At 47.4% G+C, this 17,802-nt stretch overlaps 1 protein-coding gene across 3 annotated transcripts in view; it reads left to right on the forward strand.

Annotated features, from left to right (window-relative positions):
* The window catches only part of LOC127006139 (T-box transcription factor TBX20-like), a 41,218-nt gene extending 24,092 nt beyond the window's left edge, over window positions 1-17,126 (forward strand). For 2 of the 3 annotated variants that reach the window (XM_050875669.1, XM_050875670.1), the window contains exon 5: window positions 14,589-17,126. In XM_050875669.1, the coding sequence (XP_050731626.1) occupies window positions 14,589-15,354 (766 nt within the window). In that variant the 3' untranslated portion in view covers window positions 15,355-17,126. The remainder of the gene's footprint in view (window positions 1-14,588) is intronic. The other variant, XM_050875671.1, reaches the window with a different exon arrangement.
* Window positions 17,127-17,802: the final 676 nt, after the last annotated feature.

Here is a 17,802-nt window from a genome sequence, read left to right on the forward strand (position 1 = left end):
GGTGAGGGGGAGGGAGGGTACTTGGCTTGTTAACTGACTTGCTGAGTGACTGAATAACTGGCTTTCTTTGCTATACTTGACTGTCTTTTTGGTTAGATGGACTGATGAGTAACTGGTTTTCTGACTGGCTGAGTGGTTGGCAGACTCCATGATTACCTGACAAATAGACTGACTGTTTGGATGGTGGTTGAACTGATGAATGTCTGAATGGCTGATTGACTGGTTAACTTACTGAGTGACTGGATGAATGGATTGTTGTATGGGTAAATGACTGACTGACTGGCTGACTGGACGACTGGTGGCTGGATTGATGAATAGCTGAATGGCTGTCTGAGTGGTTGACTTACTGACTGACTTGCTGGGTGGATTGATGTATGGCTAAAAGGCTGACTGGCTGGCTGATTGACTGACTGAATGGTTGACTGGCGATGAAGCTCCGCCCATCTCATCCCAGCACTTCCTCCCTTCCCTCCCTCCCTTCCTCCCCACTCAGTTCATCCTCCCCTCTCTCTCTCTTCCTCCACCAACCATTCCACTTCTCTCCCATTTCTTCTCCCTTCCCTTCCCATTTTCTCTCTTCTTTCTCTATTTCTTTTTTTTTCCTCCCCATCTCCCCATTCCTTCGTTCCTCCCACTAGTTACTTTTCTTCCTCCCCTCTTCTTCTTCTCCCTTTCTCAGTCATTCCATCTTCTTCCCCTCTTTACCATTCTGTATTTACTCCCTTCCTCTCTCAATGTCTCCCTTCCTTGCCCGACTCTCCCGTCTTCCCTTCCTCCTCTACCAGCCTTACCCTCCCTTCCTCCCTTCTTCACCTACTCATCTCCTTCCCTTCTTCCTCCTTCCATCCCCTTCATCCCTTCCTCCTCTTCCTTCACACTCACCCTCCCTTCCTCCGCCCACCCCTCATTCTCCCTTTCTCCCCCTCCCTCCCTTCGTCCCCTCGTCAGTCAGTCGTGGAGGGGGGCGTGAGGGGTGACGGGTGACGTGTCGTAGTGTTACCTTCCACCCTTGGAGGTGTGAGGGTGGCGGCAGTTGTCACGTTGAGAGGGGAGACGAGGGGGGTGGGTGCAAGGGAGGGGAAGGAGGAAAGAGGGGAGGGTGGTGAGCGGGAGGGTGGAAGGGGAGAGGGTAGTAGGAATGGGTGGGAGGGTGGAAGAGAAGGAAGCATGGAGGAAAGAAGGGGAGGGAAGGGAGGGAGGTGAGGAAGGAGAGAGGGGAGTGAGGAAAGCGGTTGAGAGGTGACGTAAAGAATGAGAATAGAAAAGAAAACTGCGTAGATGGGGAGAGAAGAATGAGGGGGAGAGACACACGAAGAGGAAGAAAGTATGAGGAGGAAAGAAGAGGAGTAAGATGAAGGAGTGGAAAAGTAAAGGAAAGGAAGGGAGAAAGGAATGAAGAGAACGTGGAGAGAAATGTAGTAAGGGGATAAGAGGGAGAGAAGAATGAGGAAGAGAGACACACAACGAGGAAGAAAGTATGAGGAGGAAAGAAGAGGAGTAAGATGAAGGAGTGGAAAAGTAAAGGAAAGGAAGGGAGAAAGGAATGAAGAGAACGTGGAGAGAAATGTAGTAAAGGAGTAGAAAGGAGAGAAGAAGAAAAGGGGACAGGGAAAAATGAGGGTGCTACAAGGAGTTTAAAAAGGGATGAGGAAAGTATAGGAAACAAGAAGGAAAGGAGAGATGGAAGAGGAGAAAATGAGAGAGGTAGGAGAAATAGGAGGGAGTGAAGGAGATACAAGGAGTTTAAAGGAGATAGGGAGTGGGAAAGGAGCAGGAAAAAGAAAAAGAAGATTGAGAAGAAGAAATGAGGGAGTTATCAAGAATTACAGAAGAAAAAACAGAACAGTGAGATGAAAAATGAGGGAGTGAGGGAAGGAGGTGAAAGATAGGGAGTGGCGGAGGAACAGGGAGAAAAAAAGGAGATAGGAATTAGGAGAGAAGTGAGGGAAGGATGGTGAGAGAAAGGAAGGATAGAGGAGGGAGAGAGCGTGAAGGTGAAGGGAGGGAGGTGAAAGGGAAAAGAAGATGAAGGAGTGGACAGGGTGTAGAAGGGAGAAGAAGGAAGGAGGGAGCTATAGGACGGAGGGAGAGCAGATCTTTTTTTTTATAACACAGGAGACAGCTCAAGGGCACAAAAAAAGGAAACAATAATAAAAAAAAAGCCCGCTACTCGCTGTTCGTAAAATAGAACCCCAAAGAGGTGACCGAAAGAGAGATCAAGTGAGGGAGATGAGAGGAGGAAAACGGTATGAAGGGGCTAAAGTTAAGGGAGGAAGAGGAAGCAGGAAGGACACGGTGGTTTAAAAAGTGTACAACAAAAAAAAAAGATAAGTGGTACCCGAGTTAAGGGAGGATATAGATTTGATTTGACTCTCCCTTGTCTCATTCTCCTTCCAATCATGTTACCCTCTTCCCCCTTCTTCCCTACTTCCTCCTCCTGTTCTTTAGCTTTCACCTCCTCCTCCTCTTCCTCCTCCTCCTCCTCCTCCTAATTTTTATTGTTTTTTATTCTTGTTTTTTTTTTCTCGTCCCAATCATGTTTCTCGTTTCCCTCTTCTTCCCTACTTCCTCTTGTTCTTTCTTCTTCTCTTCCTCCTCCATATTCTTCTCCTCCTCCTCCTCCTCCTCCTTTTTATTGTTTTTTTTCATGTTTTTTTCTCGTTCCAGTCATGTTTCTCGTTTCCCTCTTCTTCCCTACTTCCTCTTCTTCTTTCTTCTTCTCTTTCTCTTCCTCCTCCTCCGTCTTCTTCTCCTCCTCCTCCTCCTCCTCCTCCTCCTTCTCTTCCTTTTTAATGTTTTTTTTCTTGTTTTATTCTCCTCCTAATCATGATACTCGTTTCCCTCTCCTTCCCTACTTCCTTCTTCTGTTCTTTAGCCGTCTCCTCCTCCTCCTCCTTCTCCTTTTCCCCCTCTCCTCCTCTTCCCTTTTCTTCCTTACTTCCTCCTTCTGTTCTTTCTTCTCCCCGTCTTCCTTTTCATCCTTTTTTATTGTTTTTCATGGACCTGTTTTAGTCATGGAACTCTTTCTCCTTTCCTATAATTTTCCTCTTCTTTCTATCTACCTTCACTTTTTTATTTTCTTCATTTCCTTTCTCTTAATTTTCCTCCTCCTCCTCCTACTACTACTACTACTATACAAGCAATAACAACGATAACTACTACTACTACTACTACTACTACTACTACTATCCTTATGTTTTTTTTTCCTATTCTTCATTTTTATAACGTTCGAAAACACGTAAGAATCACCATCGCTGTTTTATTTTATTATTTTTACTGCTACTTTTCATTTTTCATTCGTTTCCGTTGAGGAGGAAGAGGAGGGGGAGGAGGAGGAGGAGGAGCAGGAGGAGGAGGAGGAAGAGGAGGAGGAGAGGGAGGAGAAAAAAAATATTAAAGATCAAGAAAGAAGCTACATTAAGAGAGAAAAGAAGAAAGCGAAGGAGAGTGGAGAAGATAATAAGATAAGAGAAGACAGGAGAGCAGGAAAGAAGAGAAAACGGGATGGAAGAAGAAAGGAAAGAAGACAAGAGAGGCAAAGAGAGAGAAGAGGAAGGAGGAGGAGGAGGAGGAGGAGAAGGGAGGTCAGATCTGAGACACATGGCCACCCACTCGCTAGGTCAAGCAGGGCAAAGCGTGGGAAAAGGAGGAGGAGGAGGAGGAGGAGGAGGAGGTGGAGGAGGAGGATGGCCACTGGGAAATATGGTTGTTCACTATTTTGCTCTTGTTTGGTTATGAAACTTTATTTTTTCTTTCTCTCAACTTACGTCACCACACACACACACACACACACACACACACACACACACACACACACACACACACACACACACCATCATCATCACTATCCCTTTTCCTATCTCCACCTTTTTCTTCCTTTCCAAAAATACAAAACCTTAAATAGAAAAAAAAACTCGATAGAAGATGAAAACGAGAAACAGGGGACAGATGACGGAGGAGGAAGAAGAGGAGCAGGAGGAGACACGACGGAGAAGGAGGAGGAGGAGGAGGAGGAGGAGTGTGAGAGGAAGCGGTTGTCAGTCTGTCAGGCGTCTGTGGCATCATTACCCTCGGCCGTCATTAGGGAGAAGTGGCAAGTGAGGCGTCCGGGAGGGAGAGAGAGAGAGGGGGAGAGGGTGTGAGGGGGGCTGAGAGAGAGAGACGGGGAAAGAGAGATTCTGAGAGGAAGGGAAAAAAGGAGAGAAGGAGGGATGAAGGGATGTCTAAGAAGGGAAGAGGGCATAGAAGAGAGGAGAGAGGAAGGAGTAGGGAGGAGTGGGCTGTGATAAAAGAGAAAAAACGGGAGAAAAGGAGGGGTGTAGGGATATCTAAGAAGGGAAGAGAGCATAGGAGAGAGAAGGAGAGAGGGAGGAGTAGGGAGTGGGCTGAGATAAAAGAGAAAAAAACGGGAGAGAAGGAGGGGTGAAGGGATGCTAAGGAAGGGATGAATGTCTGAGAAGAGAAAGGAGTGACGGATGCTGAGAGGAAAGTAGGAAGAGATGGAGGAAGTATCAGGAGGGCAAAGTCATGCTTGGGGCAGAAATCAAAGTCCTTCAAGACACCTCTCCACCCGAAATTGACCTCTCTTTTGGCTATTCTTTACTTTTGTCTATTATGGGAGCAGTGAGTAGCGGGCTTTTTTTTTTCACTCTTTTTGTTGCCCTTGCGCCGTCTCCTTTGTTGTGAAAAAAGACCAATGTTCTCAGGTGTTTTCGGCTCACAACAAATACTTCCAAAGGTCACAAAGGAGATGAATCGAATTTTTATTAGTGTTTTCACATTCATGGTGGAGACGAGACGCCTTGTCAAATTATCACTACAGGCTCATATAACCCCTCAGGGAAATACCCACAACTTCTACAAAAGCCATATCAAAATTTAATGTGGGTGTGTAAGTTCACGAAAGATTTGAGAATATGGGTTTAGAGTAGGAGAGATTAGAGAAGAGGCAGGGAAGCTCTGAGAGGGATGGAGAGGGAAGCTAAGAGGGCTGGAGGGAGGGAAAGAGAAATTCATATGTATAGTTGAGTGTCTGAGAGAAGGAACGGGAACTTAGGCGAAAGGAAGGGATAGGAAAGAGAAGTTCATAAGTACTGGAGTGTCTCAGAAAAGGAACAGGAACTTAGGCGAAAGGAAGGGATAGGGAAGAGAAGTTCATAAGTATAGAGAGGTGTCAAAGAGAAGGAACAGGAACTTAGGCGAAAGGAAGGGATAGGAAAGAGAAGTTTATAAGTATTGTTGAGTGTCTAAGAGAAGGAACGGGAACTTAGGCGAAAGGAAGGGATAGGAAAGAGAAGTTCATAAGTATAGTTGAGTGTCTAAGAGAAGGAACAGGAACTTAGGTGAAAGAAAGGGATAGGAAAGAGAAGTTTATAAGTATTGTTGAGTGTCTAAGAGAAGGAACGGGAACTTAGGCGAAAGGAAGGGATAGGAAAGAGAAGTTCATAAGTATAGTTGAGTGTCTAAGAGAAGGAACAGGAACTTAGGTGAAAGGAAGGGATAGGAAAGAGAAGTTCATAAGTATAGTTGAGTGTCTAAAGAGAAGGAACAGGAACTTAGGCGAAAGGAAGGGATAGGAAAGAAAAGTTCATAAGTATAGAGAGGTGTCAAAGAGAAGGAACAGGAGCTTAGGTGAAAGAAAGGGATAGTTAGAGATGGAAAGAAAGAGGGAGGGAATGATGGATGTTTTCAAAAGGAACGAGTGTCTGGAAGATGCTTTGTTGTGGAGGCTTAGAGTGAAGGAAAGAGAAAAAGCAAGATAAATAGAAGCGAATGGAATGAAGAGGAAGATAAAAATGTAGAATATAAGAGAGAAGACGACCTCTGTTATATATACACGGTACTACTACCACTACAAGATCAGTACCACCACGCACCACAGCCACCGCAACCCGCCACCACCATCACCACCGTCACAACCATCACCACCCCAATCACAGCCCTCCACCACCATCACCCCCATCACCACCCCAATCACAACCCTCAACCACCATCACCCCCATCACAACCATCACCACCCCAATCACAGCCCTCCACCACCATCACCCCCATCACCACCCCAATCACAACCCTCAACCACCATCACCCCCATCACCACCCCAATGACAGCCCTCCACCACCATCACCCCCATCACGACCCTCCATCATCACCACCCCAATCACAGCCCTCCACCACCACCGTCACGCCCCTCCCTCACCACCACCACAACCTTAATCACCAGTAGAGTAAATCAGGCCAATCATGAACAGCCGGCCACAAACTAGTTATTGTTGGAATCGTGTTCTCACCGCCATATGTTCACCTATAACCTTCCCTTCCTCTCTCTCTCTCTCTCTCTCTCTCTCTCTCTCTCTCTCTCTCTCTCTCTCTCTCTCTCTCTCTCTCTCTCTCTCTCTCTCTCTCTCTCTCTCTCTCTCTCTCTCTCTCTCTCTCTCTCTCTCTCTCTCTCTCTCTCTCTCTCTCTCTCTCTCTCTCTCTCTCTCTCTCTCTCTCTCTCTCTCTCTCTCTCTCTCTCTCTCTTTCTTCTTCTTCTTCTTCTTCTTCTTCCCGTTTTCCTAGTCTTCTTTTCCTTCCTTTCTTCACTTCATCCTGCGTTTCCTTCTTCCCTCTCTTCTTCTTATGTCTTACTTTCCTTTTTCTCTCTCCCTTCTTTATGTCTCTCTTTCTATCCTCCTTACATTCCACCCTTCCTCCCTTGTTTTTATTTTCTTTCTTTTCACACTTAATTCTTACTGTGTTTTTATCTTCCTCATTTGCTCTTCGTTTTGTTTCCTTTCCTCTTTTTTTCCTTCTTTTCTTCCTCTTCCGTTCTCCCTCATTTTCCGTCTATGTGCACTTTCTCGTTTACTCTCTTTCTTACTTCCGTTCCTCTGTTCCCTTCCCTTTCTCTCTTTCCGCCCTTTTTCTTTTCTTTCCCTTCTCATCCTCCTTCCCTTCTTCTCTTTCTTACTTCCGTCCCTATGTTCCCTTCCCTTTCTCTCTTTCGTCCCTCCTTCTATTCTTTCCCTTTCCTTTTTCTTTCCTCTTTCCTGGTTTCCCTCCCCTTGCTGACTAATACCATCTCTCCTTTCCCTTTCTCTCTTTCCTCCCTCCCTCTTTTCTTTCCCTTTCCTAGTTTCCCTTCCCTTCCCGGCTAATACCATCTCTCCCTTCCCTTTCCTTCCTCTTCCTCATCTCCCTTCGTCCCTAGTATCATCTCTCCCTCCCTTCCCTTCCCTTCGTCTTCCCTTTCCTCTCTTCCTCCTTCTCTCTCCAACCCTCCGTTTCCTTCCTCCTCCCTTTCTCTTACTCATCTCCCTCCTTCCCTTTCCTCCTCCCTTCTCTTCCTCCTCTTCAATTCCCATCCTCCCCAGCATCATCTCTCCCTCCCTCCGTTCCTCCCTCTTCCTTTTCCTCCCTCCCTCCCGCGTTCCGCATGACGTCACTCCTTCTCCCATGACCTGACCAACACATGACCTCGTCCAGGCAATGATTTATGGGACAGCAGCAGGAGGAGGAGGAGGAGGAGGAGGAGGAGGAGGAGGAGATGAAGGGAGAGGAGGAGGAAGGGAAAAGGATATCAGGGCTGCCGTATAAGTATTTCATGAGCTCTCTCTCTCTCTCTCTCTCTCTCTCTCTCTCTCTCCCAGCCCCCCGTGGTCAGGTCAGGGGTCACTGCCTCTTACTTCCCATGACCTTGGCCACGCCCACACTAATTTGACCCACTAGGAGGTCAGCCATGGTCTATGCACACCAGCCTCTCTTACCCCCCCTCTGCCTTCCCCTTCCTCCCCTCTCCCTTTACGCCTCATAAGGGAGGGGAGTGAGTGAAGGAGGGGTAGTGTGAGGGGTTAAGGGGATGCTGGTGGTGTGTGGAGGAGTTGTGGTGATAGTGGTAATGGTAGTTGTATTAGTATTATTTTTAGTAGTAGAAGTAGTAGTAGTAGTAGTAGTAGTAGTAGTAGTAGTGGTGGTGGTGGTGGTAGTAGTAGTGGTAGTAGTGGTGGTGGTGGTAGTAGTAGTGGTAGTAGTGGTAGTGGTGGTAGAAGTAGTAATAGTAGTAGTGGTAGTAGTAAGTACAGGGAGTAGTAGTAGAGAAAATGAGAGGTATAGAATGAAAAAAAAAAGAGAGGAGGAAGAAAAAAAGCCCCCCCAAAAAAATCATACGTAACAACTGACATACATTAACACACAAACAAAGAAATAAACACAAACAAGCTCACATGCAGTCACACAGACACACACACAAAAACCCTCCGTTACTTAAAAAATAACACACGAAAACATTTAATAGAAAAAAAAATCAATCTTAAGTGAACCAATAAATGCGGGTGGTCAAAGAAGGGGCGAAGAAAAGGGGAAGGGAGGGGAGGAAGGGAGGGAAGGGGAGAGGAGGGGAAGGGAGATGAGGGGAGGGGAAACCAACACCACGGAACAGGTCAAGGAGCAAGAGGGGAACCAAGTGACCCAAGCTGACCCAAAGGTGCTGGTGGGGGAAGGGGAGAGGGGGAGGGAAGGAAGGGGAGAGGGAGAGGTGGGGAGGGGAGCAGGACCAGAGCTAACCTTCACCTCGTCTTCACTAATGGCGGCCACTGATGAATGAGACGGCAAGGCATGGCGGTGGTGGTGGTGGTGGTGGTGGTGGTGGTGGTGAGGGTGGTGAGGGTGGTAGGGAGAGTGGGAAGGAGGGAGGGACAGGGCAGGTGTGTGTGTGTGTGTGTGTGTGTGTGTGTGTGTGTGTGTTGGTGAGGGTAGATGGATCACACACTCATAAATTATTACCAACACACAAAAAAAAAAAAGAATTACAACCAATTTACGCGCAAGACTGACTCGTTCACTCATTGACCGAAACAGTTGTACACACACACACACACACACACACACACACACACACACACACACATCTCTGTCACTATCTCTTCCTCCCCCTCTCTCTCTCTCTCTCTCTCTCTCTCTCTCTCTGATGAACGAGGCGCAGTACTGGTCGCCGCAGCATCCATGACCCGCATAATATATCAATCATCAACACAGCATTACGACAGCACGCTATTTACGACACACACACACACACACACACACACACACACACACACACACACACACACACACACACACACACACACACTTATTAATTGACACACGTTGCTCATTAAGTTTAGATAAGTGTTTTTTTTTTTTTTTGTTATTTGGGTGTGTTCATTTATCTTCGTGTAGTGATTGTCCATGTACTATTTATTTATATTTGGTTGATGGTTTTATTTTTGGAAGGTTAAGTTTTTTTCTATCTTAATTGTTGTCTTCTTCTTATCCTTTGTTGTTGTTGTTGTTGTTGTTGTTCTGCCTCCTATCCTCTTCTACTAATTTCCTATCATCTGTACATGTTCCTCCTTTCTTCCTTTCTTTCTTATCTCCTGTCCTCATTCTCCCTTTCTGTCATCTCTTATTCCATTCCTTCCTTCTCTTTCTCCCGTCTTTCTCTCCTTTTCTTTCTTTCTCGTTTCTCACTCCTTTCATCCCTTCTTTCTCCTTGCTCCCTGCTTTCCGTTTTCTCTCCCTTCTATTCCTTCCTTCTTTTCTCCTTTCCTTCCTTCCTTCTTTCACATACCACTTCACTCCTTCAAATTCACTTACTTCCTCCTTATTCCTTCTTTCCCTTATCTTTTCCTTCCTTCCTTCCTTCCTTCCTTTCTTCACATAGCTCTTCACTCCTTCAAATTCACTTACTTCCTCCTTATTCCTTCTTTCCTTTCTCTTTTCCTTCCTTCCTTCCTTCCTTCCTTCCTCCACATAGCTCTTCACTCCTTCAAATTCACTTACTTCCTCTTTCCCTTCTCTTTTCCTTCCTTCCTTCCTTCCTTCACATACCTCTTCACTCCTTCAAATTCACTTACTTCCTCCTTACGTGCGACCCCTCGCTGTCCCTCCAGCTAACATCCCTTCCCTCCTTGCCTCTACTCCTCCCTTCTCCCCCTCTCTCCCTCCCTCCCCGCGGCCTTCCATCACCCTCCTAACTTGGTGATCCTCAGGGCCCATGAATTCCCCATTACCACACCCACGACCGCCTCTCTCCATTGTCCGACACACCTCCCTCCTTACCTCCTCTCTCCCTCCCTCCTCTTGTCTACCCTCCCTCTCTCATTCCCTCGTTCTCTCAGTTTCACCCTCTGTTTTTCACTGTCTATCCTTCTCTCTCCCTTTTTCCCATTCCCCCTCTTTCTCTCTTCTCCTTTTACCTTCCTTCTTCTTTTCCTTTGCCTCCTCTACCTCTCTCATTCTTTCCTTGTTTTAATTTCTATCTCCTGTTTTTCACTGTCTATCCTTCTCTCTCTCCCTTTTTCCCATTCCCCCTCTTTCTCTCTTCTCCTTTTACCTTCCTTCTTCTTTTCCTTTGCCTCCTCTCCCTCTCTTATTCTTTCGTTCTCTTAGTTTCTATTTCCTGTTTTTCACTGTCTATCCTTCCTTCTCTGTTCTCTGTTCTCCCTCATTTCCTCTTTTCTCCTTTTACTTCTCTCTCTATTCTCCTTTGTCTTCCCTAACTCTCCCAGTCCTCGTTTTCTTAATTTCTTCCTTCGACCCTATTTATCTGTCCTTCCCTCTCTCCCCTCATTCTTTTTTTCATCCTCCTCTTAGCTTTCTCCCTCAATCCACTTACCTCATTCTCTCCTTTCCTCCTCTTGCCCCCTCTCCCTCTCCTATTCCTCGTTCTCTTAGTTTCTCCGTTCGTCACATACTGTCCATCCTTCTCTCTCCCTCCTTTACTCCTCTTCTCCTTGCCCTCTTTATCAGTCCTTAATCCCTTTTCTTTCTCACTCTCACTCATGCAGTCATTCTTCTCTCTCTTCTCTGATCAACCTTTCCTTCGTCATTCCTCCATTCTTTCATACCTTCTGTGTTCTTCCTCCTTGCCTTGTCTTGCACTCCTCTCTCTCTCTTCTCTTCTCTTCTCTTCTCTTCTCTCTCTCTCTCTCTCTCTCTCTCTCTCTCTCTCTCTCTCTCTCTCTCTCTCTCTCTCTCTCTCTCTCTCTCTCTCTCTCTCTCTCTCTCTCTCTCTCTCTCTCTCTCTCTCTCTCTCTCCGCTTAAACTCTCACTCTCTCCCCTCTTTCTCCCTCCCTCCACTTAGCTTCTCTCCCCTGCTCTCGTTTCCCTCTGTTTCCTCTCCCCTCTAATGCCCCTACCCCCTCCCCCTTCCCCCCTTTGGCTTCCCTCAGAGATTACATGTGTAACCCGGTGTCAGTGGCCCTCCCTCGACACCTCCCGCGGGGCCCTTCCTCCTCCTCCTCCTCCTCTTCCTCCTCCTCCTGTTTAAGTCGATTGGCCCGGTCGTTCGTCTGCCCGTCCGTTTATCTGTCTGTCTTGCGCCTCGGTTCTGTTTTTCTTCAGTTAGTCCTCTTTCTCTTTCTCCTTGTATATATTCTTCTTTTTCCTCCCCCTCCTCCTTCTCTTAATCTCTTTTTTCTTCTAGCCTTTCACCATATATGTTTATTCCTCCCCTTTCTTCTCCTCTTACCTCCTCTTCCTTCTACATATCTTAGTCGTCTTCCTCCTCCTCCTTTTCGTCTCCTTCCTTCTTCTTTTCTTCTTTCAATCTCTCTCTCTCTCTCTCTCTCTCTCTCTCTCTCTCTCTCTCTCTCTCTCTCTCTCTCTCTCTCTCTCTCTCTCTCTCTCTCTCGCTCTCAGTTTTCCCATTCTTCTCATTCACCTCACACCCATATTTTCTCTTCTCCTCGTCCTCCTCCTCCTCCTCTTCCTTCCCCTCCTCGGCATCATCCTCATCATCATGGTTCTCGTCCTCGTCCTCGTCCTCGTCCTGTCTCTCTCCCCCTCGCCAGCACGTGTCTCGCCGGCCTCCCGCCACCTGCCAGCCCCGCCACACTGGAAACCCGATCCGCGTGTGTGTGTGTGTGTGTGTGTGTGTGTGTGTGTGTGTGTGTGTGTAGTAGTAGTAGTAGTAGTAGTAGTAATAGGTGGGGCCAATGAATTGCTTTGTGAAAGGATATGAGAAAATATACCGCTCACAACGCAACTCTAATGGATGGAGGCCCGTTAAAAAAAGTAGTAGTAGTAGTAGTAGTAGTAGTAGTAGTAGTAGTAGCAGTAGTAGTATTAGTAGTAGTGGTAGTAGTCGAAGGATTTTCCCCCGCTATTACCCTTTACGTTTTTTTTTTTAATCTGACAATTTTTCTTTTTTTTTCTCTTGAGTAAACTGAAAACCTCACCTTCCTCCAGAACACCTCTTGGGCGGGTAAAGACTTGTACAGAAACAGACTCCAACGATACCAAACTCCGCCTCACCGCGCCATTCCCTCAGCACAGTTCTTATGATTCCAGTATAATAACCCCGATCAAGACGAGCTTCCTATGAATCATTTTTAAGGTGTTACCAGGTAGTACATCCAACGCATACATTTTCTCGTTCTGCAATGTTATGACGCAAAGAGAGAGTAAAAAGTAGTTGGAAGTGATGTGAATTGCAACGGAGGCGAGAAACACTTATTAAGAAGATGACGTTGGTTTATTAGTTGGCATTAACTGACACTTTTGGTAAGGGTGAGCTTGCAATACGGATGGAAGTCTCAACCCTCGACTTCCTGTACCGTGAGAGCACAGGAGCTGATTACACATATTTACCTATTAGCGTGTCATCGTATACATAAGATTGCTACTACCAGGATCTACTATTTAACCCAATCAATTTTTTCTCAGTAACACACATTTCCCCTCCAACAAGTGTAAGCATATGATACTAGCGTATCGAGGCTTACGTTTCCACAGCTATGAATACTCACACAGTAAATAACCAGTTCATACATTCGCTAATTCTAAACTAACGATAACCTTCTAACCTACCTCGCACATTTTCAGTTACGAAACCCCGCATTCCCACAGGAAATTACCCTACATTCTCTCTCTCTCTCTCTCTCTCTCTCGTAACACACACTTCCCAAAATAACAAAAAAAATCTTTAATGACACCCATTTAAACCAAGATATGTAGCCCGTTACACACACATACACACACACACACACAACCCCCACAGAAACACACACGCACCCCCCCCGTCCTACCCCCCCCCCCGCACCAAGACCAGCCACCATGCATACAGGAGACAGACACTTGATCCCGTCGCCAGCACCTGTCATGTACTATGCGGCTAAGGAGAGCACGAGAGCACTATGCCAGCGGTCCCTAAGCCGGCCAATCAGCCAGAGGAGCGAAGGGGAGGCTCAGGTATCACAGGAGCAGCGCGCTGGACGAGGCAAACAATGACTGATAATTGTGACGGAGGGAGGGAAGAAGGGAGAGAGGAAAAGAGAGGAAAGAGGGGAGAGAGGGGAAGGAGGGAAGAGAGAGAGAGAGAGAGAGAGAGAGAGAGAGAGAGAGAGAGAGAGAGAGAGAGAGAGAGAGAGAGAGAGAGAGAGAGAGAGAGAGAGAGAGAGAGAGAGAGAGAGAGAGAGAGAGAGAGAGAGAGAGAGAGAGAGAGAGATGGGGGGGAGGAGAGGCAGCATCCAAATCAAGAGTCGGAGTTATTTAATTACGAACAGGTTGTGGTCTCGGCGATCGATCCTTCCCCCGACGCCTAGGGAGGGAGGGAGGGAGGGAGGGAAAGAAGGCAGGAGGGAGAAATAAATGGGTAAGAGGAACATGGACTAAAGAAAGGGAGGAAGGGACAGAGAAAAGGTACCGAAGATTGAATAGGAAAGAGTGACATATAAAGAAAGGAAAGGAAGAAGGAAGGAAGGAAGGAAAGGAAGGGAAGAAGGAAGGAAGGAAGGGAAGGGAAGAAGGAAGGAAAGAAGGAAGGAAGGAAAGGAAGATAGACGGTAAGATAGAAGTAGAGCAATACACGAAAGGTGGAGAAATAAAAGGAAAGGGAAGCTGGGAGGAGGTAGAGGAGAAAGGGAAGAGAGATATGGAGGGAAAAGTGAAGGGAATGAAGAACAAATGTGTGTGTGTGTGTGTGTGTGTGTGTGTGTGTGTGTGTGTGTGTGTGTGTGTGTGTGTGTGTGTGTGTGTGTGTGTGTGTGTGTGTGTGTGTGTGTGTGTGTGTGTGTGTGTTATTATTATTATTATTATTATTATTATTATTATTATTATTATTATTATTATTATTATTATTATTATTATTATTATTATTATTATTATTATTATTATTATTATTATTATTATTATTATTATTATTATTATTATTATTATTATTATTATTATTATCATTATTATTATTATCATTATTATTACAGTAGCATTAGGAGTGAAAGTTGAAAAAATAATAGCAATAGTACTAGTTGTCGTAGTAGTAGTAGTAGTAGTAGTAGTAGTAGTAGTAAAAGTAGTAGTAGTAGCATTGGTAGTAGTGGTTGTAGCAGTAGAAGTAGCACTAGTAGAAGTAGTAGCATTAGTAATATGAGTAAGATTATTATCCTTATTGCTGGTATAATTTAGCTTGTGCATATTTGTGTGTGTGTGTGTGTGTGTGTGTGTGTGTGTGTGTGTGTGTGTGTGTGTGTGTGTGTGTGTGTGCGCGTGCAGGCGCGCGGCAGCATATCCCTTGGGGGTGCCTGCTGACCGGCGCCTCACCCTGCTGACCCGCCTCTCTCCGGCCCGCAGCGGCTCTCCCCCCCTGACGCTGTCCGTGCCGTGTTGCAGGGAGACGATGGAGAGCATGCTGTCCGAACACCCGTACTTCCGCAACAACTTGGGCGCCTCCTCCATGGACACCCACCACAGCACCACCTCACACCTCAGCCTGGAGGAGCGGGCCGTCTTCGCCGCCCGCGCCCACATGTTCTTCCGCTCCTCCCACACCTCCACGCCCACCACACCCACCACCTCCCACGCCACTACCTCCCTGGCCCCGCACACCTCGTCCTTCCCGACGCGTGGCCTGGCCTCGGGCGGGTTGGCGCCGGGCCTGGGCTCGGGCGTGGGCGGCCTCAGCAACCTGCCGCCCGCCATCTCGCAGTTGTACAACCTGGGTGCGGGGCGCACGGCCTCGGCGCCGCCCCAGGTCAACCTGCCGCTACAGCTGTGGTCGCAGTGGGCGGCGCTGCATGGCCTCAACCAGGTGAACGCCACGCTGCTGGCCCACCACGCCTCCCTCACCGCCGCCGCAGCCGCCAACAACACCTCCCCAGCAGGCATTGGGGCCACGTCACGGGAGAACGGCGCTGCGGCCTCTCAGTCTGGCAGCAGCGGCGGCGGCGGGGAGGGCGGCGTGAGGCTGCCCCGCCCCATCTACCCGCCCCTCGCTCCAGGCCTTCACCGCTTCGCTCCTTACTTCTACCCCAAAGGCAGCTCCTCTCCTACAAACCCACGGCCAGGTTCCCCTGAGGCTCGACCTCCCCCCGAGGGTTCGCCGGGGCAGCCCGCCTGAGCCCGGCCAACACTCCCGCACCCACGGACCACAGCTGACCCCGGGCCTCACCTGACGTCTCCCGCCCCCTCGCACAGTGGCCCCGCGGGCACTCTGGCGGCGGGCCTCTTCCAGAGGAGCGGTGCCTTTCAGCGCGTGCCGCACCGTCGCCACCCGAGTCCTGCGCCTCCGGAGGGCGGACACTAACGCAGGGATCTCGCTACAAGTGTGGGGTCAGTCCAGATGGTGTGGGGCGGGACGGTCGCCCTCTCTCTCTCTGGCATTCGGCGGCGGCGACGGGTCAGCTTGCTACACCGCGGCGAGTTCGTGTCCGCTGCGTCTTGGCAAGGGAAGGGCCGGTGGGTGCTGGAGTCATGGCCGGCAAACAACACAAACCTAGATTTTGACCTTAAATCTAGACTTTGTGAGACGGTACTGGAAGCTGGCCAGAGACGCGTCTCTGGCCAGTGAAAACATTCCCAACTATTAGCTGTTCACACCAGGGGACCCTCGCGTGTCCCCGCAGTGTGTCTGTGTGCGTGTGTGCGCCGCCCCGGCAGCGCCACGCCAGCACCACTGTCATCCTCGCAACCCTTAGCTGTGTAGTCCTCGAGGCTCGGTAGGAGGAGAAGCCTTCAGCCCAGCGGCGGCAGAATAAGTTAGAAAGTGTTTCCACACACTTAGACATTATTACCATTAGTCGGCCTGAGACGCGCCAGGCTCCTATTGTTCTACATTCCATAGTTTTACAGTGTTTTGTTAGTGATATGCAGATAAATAGTTTATATAAGAGGAAAAAGGATAAAAACTAAAAAAATGTAACAATGTATTGGATTCCATATAAATTATAACGAGCACCAAAACAATGGAAAGGTGACTGTTGGACAAAACTTGAACTCAAGGATTTGTTCACAGACCAGAGTCCTCCCTCCCTCCTTACCTCCTTCCCTCCCTCGCTACGGACACTGTGTGAGGGAAGGAGGCGAACAGCAAGAAAACACGAGGAAGGGAGAGTGACAAGAAAAGTGAGTGAAGTGGAAACACCCAAATATGAGTGCCAAAATTAATGAGAAAAAAGATGTCACTAAAATGTTTTTTTTAAGAGTAATTCTGAGACGTTTAGCTTTGCGAGACGTGATTTAAAGATGAACATGATTAGGTTAATTCTTCCTCCGTTTCCTTCTTTCTTCTTCTTTTCTTCCTTTGAGCACGAGAAGCCTGTACATACCAGTGATAGGAGTAACCTTAAGAAAACTTTATGAAGAATCCAGTAATCAAATAAAACATGTACATCTGATTAAGGCTTAGGTGAGGCAGGTGAGAAGGGACTTTACAAGGTGACGACACTCCATGCCTGTTCTTCCCTCCTACACTAACTCTTCACGTTAACTAAAAGGAGGCGCCCCACTCCTTCACCACCAGGAGGATACCGTTGGCCAATCCAGAAGCAGGCCGCGGACACTTCCCAATTCAGTCTATATGATGAGAATGGTTAAGATCTTACTGGTGGTTGTCTGGCATGAGTGGGCGTGGCTTATTTTCCATGTTAACTTGAATAGTGTAACCTTTCATTTTCTACTTACTATCTATGTTTTCTATCTATCTATCTATCTATCTACCTATCTATCTATCTGCCTGTCTGCTTCTCCGTCACCTGAAGGGTCCCTCAGAGCGCCACCATGTCACTTCACAAACCGTGTCAGGAAGTGGGCCGTGAAGGCATTCCTAAACACATTCCTCTACCGATTAATTTGTACTGCTTGTGTAAATGAACTCACTTAGCAATAACTCGATTTAGTATTTCATTTCCTTCTGCGGCGTAACCTTCCAGACGCACCAACGACCACTAATCTTGCTTGGCTTACGAACCCTTCTCATTCCTTCCCTTCATCCCACCATTTTAATTTGTATTTGTAACTTGATTCCATTTTTATAGTTTCAAAAGGAGGATGTTTCTTTTTTTTTACTAGCTTTAGGGAAATACTCACAGTGCTTACCTCATTAAAAGAAAGTGAATACCAGAATTTCCTTTACAATCAGGTATCGTTTTTTTATTATTTCTTAAGATAATTTATAGTGGCCACACTGTCTCGAGTAAAGCGTTTGTATTAATATAATTTTTCTTCAAGCCTTCGGTCCTCCACCCCACACACCTTTGCCTTGCAGGAACCTTAAGGCTGCCTGCTGCCCCCGCTACCCTGACCCAGGTGTTGGTTCTGAAGGAAAGGTGAAGAAAGAGAGAGGAAATAAAAAGGGTGAGAGAGAGAGAGAGAGAGAGAGAGAGAGAGAGAGAGAGAGAGAGAGAGAGAGAGAGAGAGAGAGAGATAGAGAGAGAGAGAGAGAGAGAGAGCGAGAGAGAGAGAGAGAGAGAGAGAGAGAGAGAGAGAGAGAGAGAGAGAGAGAGAGAGAGAGAGAGAGAGAGAGAGAGAGAGAGAGAGAGAGAGAGAGAGAGAGAGAGAGAGAGAGAGA

This window comes from Eriocheir sinensis, chromosome 32 (assembly GCF_024679095.1).
Source record: "Eriocheir sinensis breed Jianghai 21 chromosome 32, ASM2467909v1, whole genome shotgun sequence".
NCBI classification, from domain to species: domain Eukaryota; kingdom Metazoa; phylum Arthropoda; class Malacostraca; order Decapoda; family Varunidae; genus Eriocheir; species Eriocheir sinensis.